We start from the raw sequence: 25,113 nt of genomic DNA, 5'->3' as shown, positions 1-25,113 counted from the left end.
AGTATCCCTTCCTATCTTATGCAAATTATGATTATCCCTAACACTGTTTGTAAGGAAATTAATAGTATATGTAAGAATTTTATATGGGGATCTTTAAGTAAGAGGAAATGTCACTTAATTAAATGAGATAAAATTTGTAAGCCCAAAAGTGATGCGAGTTTGGGCTTCAGGGATCTTTCTCTGCTTAATAGAGCTTACATGATGAAATTACTTTGGAGATTGATTAAGTCCCGTCATGAGTTATAGGCCCAGGTAATGTATCACAAATATAGATTTTGTATAGGAAAGAAACCTAGTTTAGGCAGTAAGCCCTCCTATCTGTGGAAAAATTTAATTGATGACTGAGATATTTTTTCTAAAAGGCTGGGTTGGGTGGTTGGTGATGGCTTATCTACCAAGTTTTGGGGGGACAACTGGATACCACATATTCAGAACCTACCTTTGTATGCCTTGTATTATATTCTGGAGGAGGACCATGATATACCTGTGGCCTTCTTCTCTGCCCAAGGTAGTTGGGATTGGTCCAGAATCAAGAATATGCTTCCTCCTCACATTCATGATGCTATAGCTCAGGTCAAGCCCCCAGATGTTAGTAGAGGTCAGAATCTTGTGTTTTGGAACATATTGAGTGATGGTTTATTTTCTATAAAAACTGCTTATTCCCTTTTTTATAATACTAATAAGTATTCTGTATTGAGTAAGAACATTTTCAATTTAATTTGGAAATGGGGTGGTCCTCCCAGAATTGTCTTCTTTTTATGGAAAGTGTCTCATGGCAGGTTATTAACAAATGAGGAAAGATGCAAAAGAGGTATGAATAATTCTCCCTTTTGCTCTAGATGTAATACTGCTCTTGAGCCAGTTATGCATGTTCTTAGAGATTGTTGGTTTGCAAAAAAAGTTTGGGATTATTACATTTTACCTAATAATTGGGCATCTTTTTTTAGCATGGGTTTGTCTGATTGGTTGTTTAATAATGTATCTAATCCCAAGTTTAATAATTTTCCATGTTGGAGCAAAATTTTTGGTATTATTATTTGGTACCTTTGGAATGAAAGGAATAATGCTATCTTTAACTCTTCTGTTGCTACTCCAAGTGCTCTTAATCAAAAAATTCGCCATGACTTTAAGTATTTGATTTCCTTTTATAGGGATAAATTCAAAACAAATGCTGATAGGATAGATATTCATTCTCAAGATATATGGTCTCCTCCCCCTTTTGGTCACCTAAAGCTAAACGTGGATGGTGCTGTCTCCCAGGCTCACAAAATTGCTAGATGTGGCGGTTTAATTAGAAATTGCCATGGTCAATTGATAGCTGGGTTTTATAGGAGTTTAAGCTTATGCTCCCCCCTAGCTGCTGAATTGTGGGGTCTTTTATTTGGACTGCAATTAGTGGTCCAGAAGAATGTCCAGCTTGTTTGGATAGAAACTGACTCCAAGGAAGTTTTACAATTAGTTTTGAATATCCATTGTTGTAATCACCCGATGTTTAATGTCATTTCTGAAATTAGGAGTTTGTTAAAAAATATTCCATTTATCAGGTTTAGACATATTTTTAGAGAGGGGAATAAGTGTACTGATTTTTTTGCTAAGATGGGATTAGATTTCCCTGAGCACACCATTTATTTTTGGAAAAATCCCCCCTCTTTAATCCCTTTTTTGAGTCTCGATTCCGTTGGAATATGTAATTCTTGTTTTAATGTGTAATTCTGTTTTTTGGACTTTTTAGCCTTCTCTAATAGAAAAAAAAAAATAAAAAATTCCCGAGAAACTGCCCTGCCATGTTTCTACCGCAAGCAGTAGCTGCCCAAATAATATCAGCAATTAGGATAAATTAGTTAACAAAGACATGACCCTTCTGTCATCCATTTGAATGAAAATACAAGAAATTTTTTATTAATTATATTTTTCTACTACACTTTCCAAAACATATAAGTAAAGCGTGTCCTTAAAAATATGTTAAAATTTTTATAATCATTAATATAATGCACAAGTTATAATTAATATAGGTTTGCATTCTGATTTTGAAAAACTTTTATACACACGTTTAAAATTAAAAAGCTATTTATTAGGTTGAACTTACAATTGCTCTCAAAATCGTTATCAAACACAATATTAATAATACTAAAATAAACATAAATTTATGATTATTTAAAAGTAATTGAAATATGGTACTTAGATTGGAGAAATAAAGGAATTGTCCACTCAGTTCCGTTGCGTTGATTGAATGAAAGCTGAAATTTAAATTTTTTTTAATCTCCAACTTTATAAAATAATATTTATTTTAATTATTTTTAATATAAAATGAGAACAAAAGGAAATAAAATAACTATTTTTTCATAAAATTAAATATTAACAATATTTTTCATAAAAAATCGAAAACTGCTTTCTAAAATTTTTTCGTACCATTTAGTGTTATCCAATAAAGGATAATCAACAGATATAATTAATGTTTCCATTGATAAAATGGGAAAAATTAAAAAGTGAGAACCTGAAAAATAATTTGGATTAGTTTTTTTGGTTAAATTGCAATTATAAGAAACTAATGCAATGGATATATATAGCTACGTACATGAAGCTACTTATCTAAACTGGTAGTGCTTGTGAGAGACCTGTATTAACTACGGTAAGAGCACTACATAACTTAAAGAAATAACTGACAACTTTAACAGACAGACTCTTTTATCTTATTTCAATAAATTTTATAATTAAATTTATTACATAAGTCCTTATATAAAAAATATTATTAAAAGAGTGCTTAATTAATCTATATATTTATACACACCCTAAATGTATCAATATTCCCACACAAAACATTGAATATTCAATCAAGCACAGGAATTACCTTGGTTACCCACATTCTCCTTTGAGGTGTATCCTATATTAACAACATTCAATTCATTTGATTACTTTGATGATGATTCATGACATGGAGTATCAACACCATATTAAGCTTTGATTATACTTTTGATTCTTTAATTTGTATATCCTGTAAAGTTGATGCCAAACAGGATATTAAGCTTTGATTATATTCAGTTTCTTTATGTAATAGTTTTTTAAAAGGGTTTAGAGATTAAGTTACTAATTAAAAATAAAATCTAAATAATTTAATAAGATGTAAATTTTGGGTGCGAGTAAAAGATTGTTTTAAGAAATTTAAGTGTCAAATTTGAGTAAAACAATGAGAATTTAATAATTTTAAGTAAAAATAAAATAACTTTATTTGAAGGAAAGATTTAATTGACTTGAAATAACTCGAAAAGCATCCAATGAACCACAGGTAAAAATAACACTCACTAGTCACAAGTCACACACACAACTTATTGGGCAAATTCAATATGACGCATGGCATGGGTACCTTAAAAATGTGAAGGTGCATCAGCATTATATATATATATTATTCTCCAATAATCCAGTGGTATATTAATATATAAATATTAATACATTAGCATAAACTCAAGAATGTGTTTAAATAAAATAATTTGCATATGACAAATTTATTGATATAGAATTTTTTATTTATTAAATACGTAGATTAATAAAAAAATTATAATTATAGTTAATAAAATATTAAAAATAATTCACATATAATAAATATTTTTTATTAAAGTTGAAAAAATATTTAAATAATTTTTTATAAATAAAATTTTTAATTAATAGAAAAAGTATTATAAAATTAATTATTAAAACTTTGAGTCTATATAATAAGATCGACTTATTTATATCATGATAAAAAGTTAAAAATTTACTTATATAATAAAATTAATTTTAATACAATTTTTTTCAATTAATTTAGAGTCTTGTATTCTTTTCAAATTATAATTTGTTAAAATACACATTTAATATATTTGACATACTTAGAAATTAAATCTTTATATTAAAAAAATTGATTTAAAAAAACAATGAGGATTAAAACGTAAACGATAGAAAGCAAAATATAACAAAACTTACTTGTAAGAATTAAAATATAACTTTTAATTAAGTGCAAAAATTAATTTATAAACAAATATTAATTATAGAAACTAAATATATAATTTAAAATATCAATTAATTTGCATAACTTAAAAAGTCCAACAAAAAAATAAGCTCAAACAATCAATTTATAGAAATATGACTGTTGGGATATATTAAAAGATGAAATTGGGTGAATCAAATTGTTACATAACAAATAATATTGACTTTTAAATGCAATTAAAAGTATATAATGCTAAGGATACATAGCTACCTCAAATTACATAACAAATAATGAAAATGAGTTGTTATTAAGTTATCAACATAGTTATCTAGTTGACCCCTCCAATGCCTCCTCAATCTTCTGAATCATCGTTTCGTCACCACCAAATGTATCCGTATTTGATAACTTGTTGAACATGAGTTGGCACATCCACCGTTCGAGGGGGTTCATTTAAATAGAACGATTGAAGGTAAGGCATTGCTCCTTCTTCTATTTTTAATGTTACCAAAGTGGAAAGCAGAACTCTTAAAACCTTCAGATTCTGAAACCATCCCTCTTCGAAACACAACTCCTTGCCTTCATATGACTCATAAAGTTGGAGCTCTACCAGTGCTGACAAGTCTTTGATAAGAGGCAACGGATCTTCTGTTAAGTGTGATCCAGACAACCGCAGCTTCCAAAGACTTTTAAGTTCGGGAAGCCAATGTGGCAACCTTTCCAAACGCCCCTCTAAGTAAAGGCGTTGGAGACGCTCAGGACAAACACTTAATGACTCCAACTCAATAACTTCTTCTTCAGCTGCTTTAATTGCTAATGACCTCAAATAAGTCATGCACTCTATAGCATTGCATAATAATATCCCATCTTTTCTATTTATATTAAAAATGCCCAAATCCCTTATCTGCTTCAGATTCTTCAGTTCTTTCATAATCACATCCCCATTATCACGTGCATCAACCATTCTTAACTTCTGCAGTGAACTTAGATGTCTAATTCCTGCCTTCAATTTCACACCCACACCGAAAGACTCGTATGCCAAAAGATGACGCAACTTAACAAGTCTGTTAATCTCACATGGCAATTCCAGCACACGAGTATATTTTAAGTCCAGGGTCTCAAGATTCTGCAACTTACCAATGAACTTGGGAATCGTGGAGATACCAGTATTCCTTAAACTCAAATATTTCAAATGAAACAAGTCTCCAACTGCTTTTGGAAGATAATCAAGAGGTGCACCTTCACAGTCTAATATTGCCAAGAGCTTAAATCTTGAGAACAATGATTCCAACACAGAAGTTGTTGCGTCTTCATTAATCCCAAAAAGAAAACAGGACCTTATTAGCCCATAGTTTGCAACACTTTTCTTCACAGGATCATCGTCAACACATTCGTCAATTGACAAGCGCCGAGTCCACTCATGCAACACGAGTCTCTTACTTTTCTTCACTTGACAAAAGTTCAGCTCCTCACACTTTCTGAGAATAAAATCATGCATCAAGTCATGGACCCTACAACGTCTAACCCGGCCATACGGGAACAATTCAACCACTTTAACCAAGCTCCTAGCAATAAGCTCGTTTAAGTATTCTTCTGCTACTTCCTCGAGAATTTGACCATCATTCCCTTTGTTCTCTACAAAACCCTCTGCTATCCACAAATTAATGAGCCTCACACCACTGATCGAGTAATCCTCAGGGAAAAGGCCAAAGTATAAGAGGCATGACTTGAGGTGGTAACTAAGATCTTGGTAACTTTCAGACAGAACCTGATGGACGCAGCTAAGATGGGGATCACTTGAAAGTTTTGAGCGTAGGCTATCATATACCCTTTTCCATTCTAAGACATTTTTGTTTTTGGTTGAGAGGAGACTTGCAATAGCCACAATCGCAAGTGGCACTCCATTGCACTTCTTAACAAACTCTTCTGACAATCCTTTCAAATCTTTGGGACAATCTTCTCGGAAAGCCTTCAGACAAAAAAGGTTCCAAGCATCCTTACGATTTAGTGGTTGCATGTCATAGTTGTGAATTGGTCCATGAGCTCCACAAAACTCAGCAACTCTCCTATCTCTTGTCGTGATGATTATCATACCCCTGTCTCTTGGTAATGCATGTTCTACGTCTCCCCAAAAGCTTTCTTCCCATACATCATCAAAAACAATAAAATAGCTCTTTCCTTGTAAGTATTCTCTCAGTTTTATTACCAGAGCGTTTCCGTACATTTCACTAATTTCTTTGACGGATTCTTTGTCCCCAGCCTCCTCATAAAGCCTCTTTAGCAAATCCTTCAATAGATCCTCTCCCTTGAGCAATCGGGATACAGTGATCCAAGCATAGCAATTAAAAGATGCTTCCCTCTTCTTTTGATTAAATACCTTGTTCACAACAGTTGTTTTACCTTGATATAAAAAAGTTTACAAAATAAAAATTTGGAAAAGTTAAAAATGTGATATGATGTTACAATATCCTAGAAAATATAAAAATTAATCCCATCAAAGGAATATATGAAGTTGTAAAATAAAACAGTATACTGATGTTTCAATGTTTTATGAATCCTTTAAATAGATACATTTCTATATCTTGAGTTCATCACATCTATATTTGAAGTTTATAAACAAAAATTCATTAATGTACCTAGGATTGCATTATTTTTCTCATGAGATAACTTAGACAAACCCTAGTTTATATTAACATCGTGAGCTACTGTTTTTTGTTTTTAATGTTGATGTATCATTTAAGTAGATAACAACGGCTCAAAATACTAAAGAGTTGGAACATTACCATGACCACCTTCGCCTACCACTGAGATCACAGTGCGACTACCTTGTTCTGACAACCAACTGGATAGTACTTGCTTGATATGGTCAATCCCTACAAGCTGATCATCCTCAATGAAACGGGCACCTTGTCGAAGATAATGCACCGTGGCAGTATCACTCCTTGGTTCCAAAGCAGATGGATTGAACCCAAAAGTTTCTTTTTCTCTGCTGAGTAAAGCTATTGATTCTCTTATCTCATCAATCTGTGATGCAATCTTATGGCTGAGCATGACAGATCTGAGCAAGTCACAAATTTCACATATGAAGCAAGCAACCCCACCATTGTCTTGAAACTTATTGTGCACTTGCAACAAGTACTCATCAATCACATCTTCAATACGATATGAAACTCGTCTCATTCGCATGACCCACATTTTCACTAAGTGGTTGGTTTTTCCCGTCTCTGCTTTTGCATCTGCATCCTTTAAGTAAGCACGAATCATTTGTAATTGGTCTTTCACTGACTCAAGTTGGTTTGACACTCCTCTCTGAAGATCGACTTCATCTCTGAGTAAAGGGATCAACTTGTCAATCACAAGGTTCACTGCAATTTCTGCCATTTGATGAAATAAACCTGTAACACATACAAAACTATGCTTGCTGATAGGTTTGCAACCATCATGGATATATAGACACACATCTTAAAAATCCAATATAGAACCAGTCATAGTAGATACTCTTAAAATCTTCTTCAATTTTGTATACAAAACCTCTACAGCATAATCTTTAAGTCGGTAAAACAAGCGTTGAGATTAACACTTCAAAGTTTTAACACAGTAACTGCCAATAGAATTTCCCAAATCATAAATCATTTTACAATCAATAATTTCTCATCTGTATAGTTCTTCAAGTAGAGCAAAATAGTAGTTTCAAAAATCTTATCTTAATCTTTGGCTCATTAAGCATCACACAAAATATCCACTTCAACTAACTCAGCTCCAAACGCACTAAATAATAGAAACTAAAATATTGAAACTACTCGGCTACATGTGGCAAAGTGAAACTCTGATAAATCAGAAAATTACAACAAATACAGAGTACATAAGTGAGTCACAAATGACTCATAGCAACATTACTTATTCTGATATAAATCAAAATAGAAAAGTTTGAAGTATCAATAATGGTTAAATTTCCAGACATAAACAAAATTGAAACCAATCTGAATAAAAATATAAGATTAAACAAAAAAGACAAAGTAAATTATAGAATGGAGAAATTGAGCTTGTGAATAGGGAGAGGAAAACCAGGTTTAGAGCTCAAAGTGCCTGAGATTCCTAAAACACAACTTCTTTTGCATAGAAACTGTGTGTGTAGTGAGACGTCCGTTCAGATGTTGCTTTTCAATTATGAGGAAAGACAGCTAAAAACATTCTTTCTTCACGCTGCTTTTAGAATTTCATGTCTTTTACTTTATTATCTTTCCCAAGAATAAAAAAAAATAATTAGAAGATGAGGAGGAACAAAAATATAATCTTTAACATATTTTTCAAATATATTGTTATTTTATTAGTCAAAATTGTAAAAGTAGAAATCCAAATTATTAATTAAAAGTAGTATTTACATTATTTTTTATAATTTTAAATAAATTTTATCTAATAATAAAAAATGTTAAAAATATGTTACTAACTTTTTCAATGAATAAAATAAAACTATTTTAAAAAATTATTCAATATTTTTTTTTATTAATGAGAACAATATTTTGAAAAGAGAAAAATTAAATTTTTAGGAAAATTGACATAAAATTTAAGCATAAAAAAATGAAAAAAAAAATGGAGGCAATAATTGATTGATAGTTCGGAAGTAAAGGTCTACGGTACAGAGGTGAACGCGGAATTGAGCAAACCAATTAACGAAGAAAATGAGACGAATCTGCTCACAACTGTAACCACACAATCAAGAAGTGAGGTCTATAAATTAAGTCTAAATCCCATTAATCTTAGCTTCCTGATTAATTAAATTAGAGTACTGAGCTCCTTTAGGCCAACAAAATTTAATTAGTGAATTAATAAATAAATATGTTTTAATTCGAAAAATCATATTTTATCTTGATAAAATCTATTTTTTCAAAAGATTAACTTAATCTACAACAAATAAAACTCATTTTTGTCAGTTCAGAATGACCTGCTTTAAGATTAATTTGATTTAAAGCAAAAAAGCATAACTTATACGTGTAATGAGAAAAAACTCAGGACAAACACGTAATGACTCCAACTCAATAACTTCTTCTTCAGCTGCTTTAATAGATAATGACCTCAGATAAGCCATGCAGTCTATAGCACTGCATAATAATGTCCCATCTTCTCTATTTACATTTAAGAGGCCCAAATCCCTTATCTGCTTCAGATTCTTTAGTTCTTTCATAATCACATCCCCATTATCACTTCCATCAACCATTCCTAACTTCTGCAGTGAATTTAAATGTCTAATTCCTCTCTTGAATTTCACACCGACACCGAAGCGATGTGCCAAAAGATGACGGAACTTAACAAGTTTGTTAATCTCATATGGCAATTCCAGCACAAGAGCATATTTGAAGTCCAGGGTCTCAAGATTCTGCAACTTACCAATGAACTTGGGAATCGAGCGGATGCGGTTGACCTTAAACTCAAATATTTCAAATGAAATAGGTCTCCAACTGCTTTTGGAAGATAAGCAAGAGGTGCACCTTCACAATCTAATCTTGCCAAGAGCTTAAATCTTGAGAACAATGATTTGAACAAAAAAGTTGGTGTGTCTCGATCAATCCCAAAAAGAGAGTTCATTTCAGCTAATATGAAGGGCATTTCTACTAGAAATCATGTCTCATTTGGCCATAAATTATAGAGGACAGTCCTGGTGTCAACCCACCACCAGATTTATTTGTCAATTTAATTGGTTGGACACACATTGCTAAGCATAACCAGAATGACCTTCAATTGACTCAATTGGTTAAAGCTTATATATAAGGCTCATTGCACAGCTTCTAGCAAACTTCCACATACATGTGGTTATTAGTTTTGTAATTTTTGACATTGAATTATCATATGAAAGTATAATTGGTATTATTTATTATAATGTTAATAAATAAATTTCATAAATTATTAAAAATACATTTATACTTCTTGGTTCTTGTTGATTGTGTAATATATTCAAAATAAAATCAAAACCATTGTCTATAAGTATAAAAGGAATTGTCTAATAAAATTTTTCTTTCATTTTGGTCATCATTAATATCAATCCCATCATCATCTTTATTTTCAAATCTTTCTTTCAAATCTTTCATTATACAATTATAAAAGAATATTAATCAATCAAACAGTAAGTATACCTACTTCAATTGTATATTAATTGTCATCAATAACATCACCACATGAAAGTGATAAATTTATGTCAATTAATTGTGACATAACAAAAGAAATTTCACTAAAAATAACATCTATATATAACTCAATTATAATTTTTTGAGTATTGTTGACACACATTTATCATGTAATTAATATTTTTATTATTACATATATTTAAAATTATGTACTATTGAATATTTGCATCAACTAAAAATTGTAACATCAATCTAGAAATAACATGAGTAGTAGATAAGTTTTGCATAAATTTTTCTATTTAACATACTCAAAGTTATCACATATTTTATGAAAATTACTTTTTTGTCACCTTCAAAAGTAATACTTTCATTCTTTCCGTAGATTCTACCCTTCCAATAGATGATAATCATAATTTCATTCACCCCTACATTTATAAAAGTTTAATAATTAGTAAATAAAATTAATTAAAAAAATACTTTGGTGAAATTGTTTGAAATATTTTAAAACGTAGTAATACATATATAAAATTAAATTAAGTAATATATAAATTATATTACTATATACAACAATAAAACTAATTAATGTAATAACAAATAATTTTATTTTTAATGAAAATGATTCTATAACTTAAATTACGAGAGTTAAAAAAGCATAACAAAATTAATAACAACTGACTAATTGTTAAATGAATAAACTAATATAAATTAAATTACTAAATCCACGAATATAAATAATTTCATAGCAACTTATAAATTTTATATCGAAGATAATTATATATAAATTAAGGAAAAAATACAAACTTAATAACAAATAATTATTTTTATAATTAATATATTTATATAAATTATATTACTAAAGTCAAAAACATAAAAATATTAATATTTTAAAATTAAATTACTAATTCCAACAACATAATTAATTAAATAAAAAATATTTAATTTATTACTAAAACTAATTAATTATTAAAATACTAACAATGAAAATGTGAGAATTTCCCTCGAATTCACCGCTTCTATAGCCTTCTAAAGAAGAAAAAACAATAAACCCACATTTTATTACCTAAATGATAGAAGAAATTAGTATTGCACTTTGAATGTGATGCTTAATATTGAAGCGGAAAAAAAAATATAAATAGAAAAATAATTTTAGTATTATTTAGTAATTAGTTTTTCAAATGGTAAAAAGCTTATTCTTTTAGTCTAATCTAATTGAAAATTTGAAAAAAAAAATGCAGACAATAATTTATTGATAGTTCCATAAAATAAATTTGTAAGTCAAGGTCTACGTACGGAATTAAAGTAAAAATTAAATGTAGAAAATGACATGAATCTGCCCCCAAACACACTACTCGTGGCCAGCTATTGCTCGTTCGTTGCATGTGTTTATTGAAATCTGAAAACTTTATCTTTAAAATCAATGTATTTATTGAAATCATTATATAAAATTCATTCTAATCTTGAATAAATTTAGCTAGCTAGCAACTTGAATAGTGAAATACATTTAATTTGTCAGAAAGAGATGTGAGAGCGATTTTATTTTAATTTAGAAAATATTTAAAATATTTTTAAAATTTTGTGCTATCTAATATATTACAGAATAGTTAAATAACTGTTCCTAAATATAAATATTGGAGAGCAATTTCATATGAAACTGCTCTCATAAGGTGAATATCACTTAGAATAAATGTTTTTCAAAGTATAAGTATAAATCATGAATCTAATATTTTAAATTTCTTTGTTTATGAGTTTTTATTTCAAACTAAAATTAATTTATTATTATGTTTAAAACTTCTTTATTTTTATCGCAAATCAAAATTAAAACTTGAGTTTATACATTATATTAACCAAATAATCCACATCTGCAACTAGTTCACAATTAATAAAGAAAAAAAAAAAAGAAACAGAATAAAGAGAACCGACTAATAAATAGAAAAGATACCAACTTTGTTAGTGCAATGAAGATGAAGAAAACTTATAGATGTGAAAGAAACCAATTTTGTTAGCACATAAAAAACTAAGAAGATAATGAAGATGAAGAGAACCTATAGTCGTAAAAGATACTAACTTTGTTAGCAAAACAAAGAGATTCATAATGTGTGCTTCATTTATAAAATAGAAAAAAAATTTAACAACTCTAAAAAATATACATTATAGAGCGATTTTATGACTTTAGAAACTTGTTAACAGAGAACCGTTCTCTAATCTATACATTAGAGAGCAGGCATTAGAGAGAGCGGTTGGTTGGTTCATAGTCAACTGCTCTTAGCAATACACATTAGAGAGCGGTTCAATGCTAACACTTCTTAGAGGTGTACATTAAAGAGCGGTTCTCTATTAACTGCTTTCAAAGGTATACCTTAGTGAGCAGTTCAATATTAACAGCTATCTGCTCAGAAAGCGGTTTCTACTCACTGCTATCTAAGTTAGTGCTTGATAAGTCCATAATTAGGCCATCTTCTACGATTCATATATTTATGTTTAGCCTTTATTTTAATTAGGTTTTATATTGATTTATAATTAAATGTGCAGTTTAGTATGAAGAGGTTACAAGTAGATTTTGGATGTTTTTTGGGCCCAAATTGATGAAAAATCAGAGCTTTGCAGCAGTCAGTACGCTCAGACCCTTTCAACAAGCCCTTGCACAATCGTGCTCATATGCGAAAAGCCCAATTATAAAGAGTTTTTAGGAATTTTAAATCTTATAAAAGAGATAGCTCAGACATCTTGTTGATACACTGTTTACATCTTATTTTTTACTTTTTGATACACTTCTCATCTTGTTTCTCTTGTACAAGATCTTTGGCATATGCCAAAAGATAACTAAGTCCATAACTAGGATTATGAGTACTATTGTTCATGTATTTATGGGACTTTAAAGTTTGAATCTATATTCAGTTTTCGATTGTGATTTTTATCCTATTGCGCATAATTATAATCCTAATTAATTATATCATTAAGTGATCGTACTTCAATTAGTTAATGAAAACTAGACAAAAGATTAGGTAAACCAAACCAATCTTTCTCTTTTGAATGTTATTAAATTAACAAAATTATAGAGAGAATTTAAAATATCTTTTATTATGTTTAAATTTTTATAATTATTCTGACACTTAATTCACGGTTTAATTATCCTTCATCGTTAATATTAATTCTAAATTTTTTTTAAATTTTCTATTTAAACACAACCTTAAAGATTTTACTAACAGTTTAATTTTTATTAAAAAAAGGTTAATAAATATTATCTTAACACGTGACAATTTTATGCCTTAATTAATAAATAATATTTTTTTATAATGTTATATGACAAATTTCACAGGTAAGCTTAATTAGTCGTATAAGCACGCTTGGTTAAATAAATTTTTGTATGCGCACGCAGAAGGGGGAGATGAAAGAACCCAAACAAAACAACACAAATAGCTGCTTTTTGTTTTTCATTTAATAGAAATTGATATATCGTACACAAATTATAGTCTATTTAAATGGAGATGGTTATATATTAAAATTTTTAATGTTGATATTTTATTCATTCCTCTAAATGTAGGATAATGTGAAGATATAAGATTAAGGAAAAAAATTTATTAGTCAAAAATCAAGTTTTATGAAAATAAAATTAAGTTTTAATACAATTTTTTTTCAATTAATTTAGCGTTTTGTATTTTTTTAAAATTATAATTTGTTAAAATACACATTTAATTCTTATATTTGATATGTTTACAAATTAAATTTTTATATTTCAAAAAAACTTTGGTTTTAATCCCTCTACAAACATTGTTATATTTTAGTCCATTTTATCTTTAATAGCGGCATAACTGTAAAACCTAACTGTTAGGAATTAAAATATAACAAAACACAAGTATAAGAATTAAAACACAACTTTTTATTAAGTATAAAGATTAATTTATAAATAAATATTAATTACATAGACTAAATATATAATTTAAACTGTCAGTTAATTTACATAACTTAAGAAGACAAACTCCAACGCAAAAATAAGCTGAAACAATCAACTTACTCACTCATGTCATAGTGATAGAAATACTACACAAAACGAACCGGTTTGACTTTCTCTTCTAATCTACTTTATCTTAATATTTTGATGTTTTATTAATGTGATGATGCAGTGGGAAAGAAATTAAAGAGTGAGAAAGAAAAATGCTTACAATTGAAGGTAAGGCATTCCTCCTCCTTCTATTTTCAATGTAACCAAAGTGGAAAGATGAACTCTCAAAACCTTCAAATTCATAAAACATATAATATTATATTTGATATCATATATATATATATATACACTTTTTAATTTAAGGTAAATATGAAATGAAATCACTTCTAAGATATATGAGTGCCCTCAAAATTGCAGTAACACAAAATTCTAGTAAATAATATTTTAAAAAATAGTTGAATTTAATTACATCGTGTGTGAATGATTCATATTCCATTTCAATCAATAATATAATAAGCTTTGCTTCATTTTTATTTTCTTCAATAACAAAAACTCGACACTAGCATGACAGTTCATGATCACGGATTACTTATTCTAATGGTTCCAGAAAATGAACGCGTGATCAAAGCCCTACTCAACTACAATAAATATAATTTGACTTGACTTATTAACAATTTAACGTTAGATTAAACTCTGCTGATATAAGAAAGTAGAAAATACCAAAAAAAGAAAAACAGAAAAAAGAAAATAGACATAAGACATTACCAAATCCTCCTCGCCTACCACTGAAACTATAGTGAGACTACCATTCTCAGACAACCCATTGGTATATATTATGTTATTAGTTAACATAAACCTTAGATTGTGTTTAAATAAAAGAATTTACATACAAAACTTTATTGATATAGAATTTTTTATTTGTTGAATACGTAGATTAACAAAAAATAACTATAATTATAGTTAATAAAATATTAAAAATAATTCACATATGATAAATACTTTTTTATTAAAGTTAAAAAAACAAATATATTTAAATATTTTTTACAAATAAAATATCTAATTAATAAAGAAAGTATCGTAAAACTTTATTAATAAAACTTTGAGTCCATATAATAAGATATGCTTATTTATATCATGATAAAAAGTTAAAAATTCACTCATGTAATAAAATTAATTTAATAAAATTTTAAGTACCAATATAATTTCACATATCAAATCTAGTAACTATTTTATTTATATAAAAAATTATTTTTTAAATACTCTATATAAATTAATATATTGTATAAAATTTATATTCTATTTAAATGGAAACGATTATATATTAAAAATTCTAATGTTAATATTTTTTTTAAGGTAGTATAAAATGTAAAAATATAAAATTAAATTTTAATATATTTTTTCTTAATTAATTTGATGTCTTTTATTCTTTTCAAATTATAATTTATTAAAATATATATTTAATTTCTATATTTGACATGTTTATAAACTAAATCTTTATATTAAAAAAATTGATTTTAATATCTGGACAAAGATACTATTATATTTTAGTTCCTTTCATCTTTAATAGTGACACAACATTGAAGATTAAATCGTAAACGATTGGAAGTAAAATATAAGAAAACTTACGTGAAAGAATTAAAATATAACTTTTTACTAAATATAAAAATTAATTTATAAACAAATATTAATTATAGAAACTAAATATATAATATAAAAATATCAATAAGTTTGCATAACTTAAGAAGCCCAACAGAAAAATAAGCTCAAATAATCAATTTACTCACTCAGGTTTTATAATTGATAGAAATAAATCAGTTTGACTTTCTCTTCTCCCTACTTTATAATTGAATATGACTGTTGATGTATTAAAAGATGAAATTGGGTGAATCAAATTGTTACATAACAAATAATATTGACTTTTAAATGCAATTAAAAGATATAATGCTAAGGATACATAGCTACCTCAAATTACATAACAAATCATGAAAATCGGTTGTTATGTAAGTTATCAACATAAGTTAAAATTCTAAACGTATCTAGTTGACCCCTCCAATGCCTCCTCAATGTTTCTAAATCATCATTTCGTCACCCCCAAAGGTATCCGTATTTGACAACTTGTTGAACATGAGTTGGCAACTGCACCATTTCAGGGTGTTCAGATAATCGCAATGATTGAAGATAAGGCATTGCTCCTTCTTCTATTTTCAATGTTACCGAAGTGGAAAGATGAACTCTCAAAAACTTCATATTCAGAAACCATCCCTCTTCGAAACACAACTGCTTGCCTTCATACCATTCAATAAGTTGGAGCTCTACCAGTGCTGACAAGTCTTTTATAAGAGGCAATGGATCTTCTGTTAAGTGTGAATCCATCAAGCGCAGCTTGACAAGACTTTTAAGTTTGGGAATCCAATGTGGCAACTTTTCCAAACGCCCAATTAGGTAAAGGCGTTGGAGACTCTCAGGACAAACACTTAATGACTCCAACTCAATAACTTCTTCTTCAGCTGCTTTAATTGATAATGACCTCAAATAAGTCATGCACTCTATACCATTGCATAATAATGTCCCATCTTTTCTATTTATATTATAAATGCCCAAATCCCTTATCTGCTTCAGATTCTTTAGTTCTTTCATAATCACATCCCCATTCTCACTTGCTTCAACCATTCTTAACTTCTGCAGGGAACTTAAATGTCCAATTCCTGGCTTCAATTTCACACCCACACCGAAGCGATATGCCAAAAGATGGCGCAACTTAACAAGTCTGTTAATCTCATGTGGCAATTCACGCACCTCAGTATCTTTAAAGTCCAGGGTCTCAAGATTCTGCAACTTACCAATGAACTTGGGAATCGTGTTGATATGAGTAAACCTTAAACTCAAATATTTCAAATGAAATAAATCTCCAACTGCTTTAGGAAGATAATCAAGAGGTGCACCTTCACAATCTAATCTTGCCAAGAGCTTAAAACTTGAGAACAATGATTCGAACACAGAAGGTGGTGTGCGTCGATCAATCCCAAAAAGAAAACAAGACCGTATTAGCCCATAGTTTGCAACACTTTTCGTCACAGGATCATCGTCAACACATTCGTCAATTGACAAGCGCCGAGTCCACTCATGCAACTCGAGTCTCTTACTTTCCTTCACATGACAAAAGTTAAGCTCCTCACACTTTCTGAGAATAAAATCATGCATCAAATCATGGACCCTACAACGTCTAACTCGGCCATAAGGGAACGCTTTAACCACTTTAACCAAGCTCCTAGCAATAAGCTCATTTAAGTATTCTTCCGCTACTTCCTCTAGTGTTTGACCATCATTCTCTTTGTTCTCTACAAAACTCTGCTATCCACAAATTAATGAGCCTCACACCACTGATCAAGTAATCCTCAGGGAAATGGCCAAAGTATAAGAGGCATGACTTGAGGTGGTAACTAAGATCTTGGTAACTTTCAGACAGAACCTGATGGACGCAGCGAAGATGGGGATCACTTGAAAGTTTTGAGCGTAGGCTATCATATACCCTTTGCCAATTGCCATTCTATGACATTTTTGTTTTTGGTTGAGAGGAGACTAGCAATGGCCACAATTGCAAGTGGCACTCCATTGCACTTCTTAACAAACTCTTCTGACAATCCTTTCAAATCTTTGGGACAATCTTCTCGGAAAGCCTTCAGACAGAAAAGGTTCCAAGCATCCTCATGTTTCAGTGGTTGCATGTCATAGATGTGAATTGGTCCATGACCTCTACAAAACTCAGCAACTCTCCTATCTCTTGTGCTGATGATTATCATACCCCTGTCGCTTGGTAATGCATGTTCTACATCTCCCCAAAAGCTTTCTTCCCATACATCATCAAAAACAATCAAATAGCTCTTTCCTTGTAAGTATTCTCGTAGTTTTATTACCAGAGCGTTTCTGTCCATTTCACTTTGACTGATTCTTTGCAGCCAGCCTCCTCATAAAACCTCTTTAGCAAATCCTTCAACAGATTCTCTCCCTTGAGCAATCGGGACACAGTGATCCGAGCATAGCAATTAAAAGATGCTTCCCTCTTGTTTTGATTAAATACCTTGTTCACAACCGTTGTCTTACCTTGATATAAAAAAATTTACATAATAAAAATTTGAAAAAGTTAAAAATGTGATATGATGTTACAATATCCTAGAAAATATAAAAATTAATCTCTTCATTAGAATATATATAGTTTTAAACTAAACAATATACTGATGTTTCAATGTTTAATGAATCCTTTAAATTGATACAATATTTCTATATCTTGAGTTCATGACATTTATATTTGATGTTTAGGGTGTGCTGTGGTACCTTACAATTTTTTTATGGATATCGTATTAAAAAAATTAAACTAATAAAAAAAGACAAATGTCAAGTTAAAAACATATTATATATAATTTATTTAAATTTATATTATTTATATTATTTACTACAATTTTTTTTTATTTATTATTATTATAATATTGTGTATATTTAATTTTTTATTTTATTTTTTATATATTTTTTTATAAATTTTTAGTTTTAAATAAAATATAATTTATATTTACTTTTTTAATAATAAATTGTTATATTTATTATATTTAAATAAGATGCAATCAAAACTAAATTAACTAAAATTTTCAAAAAATAATAATATTATATTAATATATTTCTATATTCTTAATTCTATTATTTTTAATATTCAATTATTTAATTATTTTATTAATAATATGTTATAATTTTTTTATTTATAATAAATAAAAATTACTTAAAAATCAATTATATTTTATTTAAAAAATTATACTAAAAATTTATAAAAAATGATAAAATAAAATAAAATAACACATTAAATAATATATATATATATATAATAAAATTATGTAATAAATAATACAAATAATATAACTTTAAATAAATTATATATTATAACTTTTTTAACTTGACACATGTTTGTTATTAATGTATCATTTAAGTAGATAACAACGGCGCAAAATACTAAAATAAAGAGTTGGGACATTACCTTGACCACCTTCGCCTACCACTGAGATCACAGTGCGACTACCTTTTCCTGACAACCAACTGGATAGTACTTGCTTGATATGGTCAATCCCTACAAGCTGATCATCCTCAATGAAAAGGGCACCCTGTCGAAGATAATGCAGCGTGGCAATATCACTCCTTGGTTCCAAAGCCGATGGATTGAACCCATAAGTTTCCTTTTCTCTGCTGAGTCTTTCTATTGAGTCTCTGATCTCATCAATCTGCATCCTTTAAGTAAGCACGAATCATTTGTAACTGGCCTTTCACTGACTCAAGTTTGCTTGGCACTCCTCTCAGAAGATTAACTTCATCTCTAAGTAATGGGATCAACTTGTCAATCACAAGGTTCACTGCAATTTCTGCCATTTAATTTGGTGAAATAAACCTGTAACGTAGATACGAAACTAAGCTTGCTGATAGATTTGCAACCATCATGGATATATAGACACACACCTTAAAAATCAAATATAAAACCAGTCATATATAGTAGATACTCTTAAAATCTTCTTCAATTTTGTATACAAAACCTCTGCAGGATAGTCATCGATAATAGGTGAAGGAAAACCAGGTTTTAGAGCTCAAAGTGCCTGAGATTCTTTTGTCCAAAAAAAAACATCTTTTCCATAGAAATGTGTAGTGAGAAGTCCGTTCAGATATTGCTTTTCAATTATGAGGAAAGACAGCTAAAAACATTCTGTTTTCACGCTGCTTTTATAATTTCATGTCTTTTACTTTATTATCTTTTCCAAGAATAAAAAGAAATAATTAAAAGATGAGGAGGAACAATAATATAATCTTTAACATATTTTTAGTAAATATTATAAAATTATTAAATTGAAATTAATATTTATATTATTTTTTTAAAAATTAATAATTTTTAATTAATAATAACAAAATATATTGCTAATTTTTAATGTATAAAGTAAAAATATTTTTTAAAAATTTATTTAATATTTTTATCAATGAAAAATAATATTTTTTAAAGGATAATTAAATTTGAGCATCCAAATAATAATAATAATAACAGAAAACCAATGCAAATATTAAAGTAAGGCAAAGCGGAATCGCGCAAACTAATTAAAGTTAAAAAGTTAAAGTGGAAGATGACATGACCCTTCCAACACCTATGACCACACAATCAAATTATTTTATATAATAGAAATATATATTTTATAATAAAAATACAAAGGTATATACATTTTAAAAAAATTGATGATTTTATAAATTTGTTTGATTGATAAAAGTAATATTTTATTGAGTCTTATAAATATAATTTTTTAATATTAATTAAAAATGTATATATTGATTGAGAGTTGCTTAAATTATTTTTTTACATAAGCAACCCTATAGTTTTCATTTGTAATCATGCTGTCACATAGGAATTTTAATTGGATCATAATTTTCCTATGTTATATATCATACATAATATATTGTGATATAAAACTTAAAATATGAAATTTCATTACTAGTTGAAACTTCTATTACAGCTTCAAATTTTAATTTTTATCAATATTTATTTTTGAAAAAATCCAATCATATTTATTGCATATATTTTTAAAATATATAAATATTGTTTGTCTTGTTTTTTAAGATTCATATTAGTCCATCTTAATATTATGAGTTGAATTTAATTGAACTATATTATTTTACACTATCATTTAATTATAGATTTGTCATATTTGTGTAATCTTTCTCTATAATATCAAAGAGTTATCAAACTTATTCCTTCCTCTCTTCTTTCTTTGTCATTTTTTTCTCTCTATTATCCTAGCACTATTTGCAAATCTCCACTGCTCCTACCTTCGAGTGCACATATCTAGTTATGAAACTGTGTAAATCTTGAAAAGCAAAGCCACATATCAAGTTACATTTGAATTTTGCTAAAAATTTACTTTCAAACCAGTAATTTTTACCACAACACAACACATTTTTTTTTTGAATTTTTCTAACAATTGCAAGAAATTTAGAGTTACAACCAAAAGGGATTAAAGCTTAAGTCTCAATCATGATTTCATCACCCCTAAAATGTGGCATGAATTTATCATGCAGGAAGAAAAGAAGATTATGATGCTGAGGTATGTTTAAAGTTTATCCAATAGCAATAAATTGCCAAGGTGCTAAAAAAAGAGCCACTAAGACACTTATTCAAACATTTCATTTGCGAGCTCTTACATTTTCTAAGCACATGATCCCATACATTAACAAAACAAATATTGCCATTTTAGAATGAAAAAGAAGGTCCTCAACAAAGTGGGTCAGACTTCCTATAACTTTAATTAGTACCAATTAATTGATTAAAGTTAAAGCAGAAAATGATGAGTCTTCCCATACCTATAGTCACAGAATCAGACTATTTTAGATGAAGAAAATATATATTTTACGATAAAATTACAAAGATAGTTTACTTTAAGCAAGTGAAGTTTTTCAATGTAAATATACATAGAATAAGAAGATAAATTTTATGAATATAAGATATGTATTTATGAAAAATTAGAAAATTCACATAAGATAGTAAAATAGATTTTATAAATAAAAATATTCAAAAAGTCAGAAAATTTAGATATGGTAATAGAAAAAAGTTAAATACTTTTTATATTTATATTTTAAAACAAAATTAACTCACTCTTCTACTTTTCATTATGATTTTTACTTGTTTCAGTTATAAACAAAGCACACAAATTACAATATTTAAGGCATAAATCCTTTAAGATAGTTAGAACTATGCATAAAATGTAGCAATTTTGAATATGAGTGAAAGAAGTGTTACTTGTTTTAAAAGATCGATAATTGCTTTCTTCTCTTTGCCTGCGATTTTGCTCTTCTTCTTCCCTGTTTCTTTTAAATTTTGGATTGCTCAACCTTTCTCTCTCGTTTGCTTCGGAAATCGAATGTGCTTCAAAATTAATTTTTTTTAAAATTGCTCTCTTTAAGCATACCTGAAAACAATTAATATAATCATCATTCTTAAAAGCATATTTTAGAAAGCGATTCTACGTTAAACTGTTTTGTAAAATAATTTTTGTAAATAGTTGCCACATTAAATTGTTCTTTAAAATTATATTTTAAAAAAATGTTAGTTTTGTAAGATGTGAAAGAATAAAGGAAGAAAATGATTTGTGAACATGTATCATTCATTGATATGCTGAGACTTAAATACACAGTTTTATAAAAGTTTAAATTCAAAATAGAGAGAAATTAGGAAACTAATTTATAGCTATATTATCTATAATTTAAAACTATTAATATCTTAATAATAACAATTGATTTGCTTCTTGATTTGCGTCACAGTTGCATTACTGAAAAATTGCTGCTACTTGATTTGTGTCCAACACCCACCCTTTAAGTTGGAGATGGAATTGAAATGTCAATGACACCTAACTTACAAAGGAATCGTTGATAAGTGTCATCTCCGAGTGATTTAGTAAAAATATCAGCCAATTGATCACGAGATCTTAGATAAGAAGAGTAATAAGACCTAAAGTGACAATCAATCTCAATATGCTTGGCGCGTTCATGAAAAACTAGATTTTTAGCAATGTAAATGGCAGCCTGACTATCACAGTGAACTGTAATTGGTTGTGAGTGAGGAAGACGAAGATCAGAGAGAAGATATGTTAACCATTGTAACTTAGAAGTAAGAGCTTCATATAAACTTCTTCATGGAGATCTCCTTGAAAAAAAGCATTATTAACATCAAGTTGATGTAATGACCAATTTTTAATGGCAGCAATGGAGAGAAGAAGTGATTGTGACTAGTTTGGCCATAGGTGTAAAAGTATCATGACATTCAATACCTTCGATTTGAGTGTAACCTTTAGCAACTAAATGATCCTTATGTCGGTCAATAGAACCATCGGATCAATATTTAATTTTGTAGATCCACTTACAACCAATTGCCGATTTTCCTTTTGGAAGGGGTATAAAGACCAAATGTTATTTGATTCAAAGGCTTGAATTTCTTTGGCCATAGCTTCATGCCACTCAACTAATTTCATGGCTTCAGAATAAGATTTTGGTTCCTGGTTACCAATGATGTTTGTGAGGAAGGCTCGATGGAAATTATTGAGATTGGATAAAGATAAATAATTTGCCAAAGGAAATTTTGTTGTTGATTTAATATGATTACAAACATAGTCCTGGAGATGTTGCGCTGGACGACGAGGATGTTGTAGATGATTAGTAGACTCGTTTTTGCAGAAGGAAAATCATTTGATGGAGCATCTACAGAAAGGAGTTAAGAATTAGTGGAGTTATCATCCTGAGGATTGGATGTGGAAATAGTCATAGTTGTATCATTTGAATTTGCAACTTGATTATTGGCTGAAGAGATATTAGGACAGATTGGAATTGTAGTTGCTGGATCAAGTAAGTCATCTACATTAACAAGGGTATTAATGCAGATTTCGTCAGGAAATGATGAAGATGAAACATCGTGAAAAGGAAAAATAGCTTCATGAAATTGGACATCGCAAGAAACATAGGTTTAACGGGATTGTAAGTCATATATGCGATATCCTTTTTGGCCAAATGGATAACCAACGAATATACTAGGTTTGGATCGCTCGTCAAATTTATGTTGAATGTTCATCTTTTTAGCAAAACATAAACAACCAAAAACACATAGTGAGGAGTATGAGGGAAGGGATCCAAGTAAAATATGATGAGGAGATTTATATTGAAGAGTTGAAGTTGGAAGTTTGTTTATAAGATACTTAGCAGTAAGAATGCATTCACTCCAAAAAGAAAGAGGCAAGCTTGAAAACGTAAAGTTCTTGCGACATCAAGAAGATGTGGATGTTTACGTTCCATAATGCCATTTTGTTAAGGAGTGGCAACACAACTACTGTGGTGAATAATTCCATGATCAAGAAACCAAGTCTGCATGTTTGGAAAGAAACTCTGAACCATTATCAGAACGAATGGTTTGAAGTTGGGGAAGAAAAATATCCCCATCACCAGAGTTGATTTGATCAATTTTAGTGTTAAATTGACGATGAATTTGATTAAAAAAATGAACTATCATGTTGAAAGTTCAAATTTGTGCTTTATTAAATAGAGCCAAGTACATCGTAAATAATCATCGATAATGGTTAAATTGACGATGAATTTGATTAAAAAAATGAACTATCATGTTGAAAGTTTCAGATTTGTGCTTCGTTAAATAGAGCCAAGTACATCGTAAATAATCATCGATAATGGTTAGAAAATAACGTGATCCATTTTTAGAGGTACAGAAAACAGACCCCAAATGTCAACATGAATTAATTCAAAGCAGTGAGTGTAAGAAGATGAAATGTGAGAAAAGGGAGGCGTGTTTGTTTAGCACGCGAACGTACATCACAAATAAAGTCTTTATTAGTATTAATATTTGGAAAATTTCTAACAACAAAATTTAAACGAGACTTAGAAGGGTGACCTAGACGTGAATGTCATAGATCAAACTTATTACGATGCGTAAAATTAAAACAAGAACTTGATGAATGACTAAGACGAGAATGATGTCAGTCATACTTATTAGAAGACTTGAAAGTAAAATTTGATGCTAAATCGACACTAAGATAAAAGAGTCCATTGCAAGCACTGCCCCGACCAATCGTCTTCTTCTTTGCTCGGTCCTAAAATATACTTTCAGTAGATGAAAAAATTGCATCACAATTTGTTGAATGTGTTAATTGTGAAATAAACAACAAATTAAATTTGAAAGTTGGAATGTGGAAAACATTCGTGAGTGTGAGTGATGAAGAACAACAAATTGTGCCTATGTGTGTCACAGGCGCTTGAGAACCATCAGGCAATTGAACAGAGATGTTTTTATGAAGAGGAAAAAACGAAGACAAAAAGGACAGAGATGTATAAGTATGATTAGAAGCACCTGAGTCTATAATCCATGAAGAAGGGAAATTAGCAAAAACGGTACCTGCCAAATGTACGGATGGACCAATAGTATCGTCCTTGGCTAGAAGTGTCAGAAATTTTTTATATTGTTCAGATGATAATTGATTAACAGAATTAGCGAAAGTAGATGACGATGTCCCTATTTTCTTTGTCGGCTTATCAGG

General features: G+C 29.1%; 1 protein-coding gene across 8 annotated transcripts in view; it reads right to left on the bottom strand.

The window, feature by feature from the left end:
* Nucleotides 1-21,900, bottom strand: part of LOC113851510 (disease resistance protein RPM1-like) — a 30,439-nt gene extending 8,539 nt beyond the window's left edge. Inside the window, exons 1-4 of one of the 8 annotated variants that reach the window (XM_027482014.1) lie at nucleotides 8,021-8,084; nucleotides 7,454-7,556; nucleotides 6,739-7,350; nucleotides 4,089-6,355 (exon numbers count right to left, since the gene is read on the bottom strand). In XM_027482014.1, the coding sequence (XP_027337815.1) occupies nucleotides 4,335-6,355; nucleotides 6,739-7,336 (2,619 nt within the window). In that variant the 5' untranslated portion in view covers nucleotides 7,337-7,350; nucleotides 7,454-7,556; nucleotides 8,021-8,084 and the 3' untranslated portion in view covers nucleotides 4,089-4,334. Of the gene's footprint in view, nucleotides 1-4,082; nucleotides 6,356-6,738; nucleotides 8,205-21,821 lie in introns of those variants that run through there. The other 7 variants (XM_027482011.1, XM_027482015.1, XM_027482012.1 and 4 more) reach the window with 7 other exon arrangements.
* Between the last annotated feature and the right edge of the window lie 3,213 nt (nucleotides 21,901-25,113).

This window comes from Abrus precatorius, unplaced genomic scaffold (genome assembly GCF_003935025.1).
Source record: "Abrus precatorius isolate BTA unplaced genomic scaffold, Abrus_2018 Scaffold9, whole genome shotgun sequence".
Lineage (NCBI taxonomy): Eukaryota > Viridiplantae > Streptophyta > Magnoliopsida > Fabales > Fabaceae > Abrus > Abrus precatorius.
Note: the sequence above shows the minus strand (reverse complement) of the source record. Positions and strands in the feature narration are given on the sequence as shown.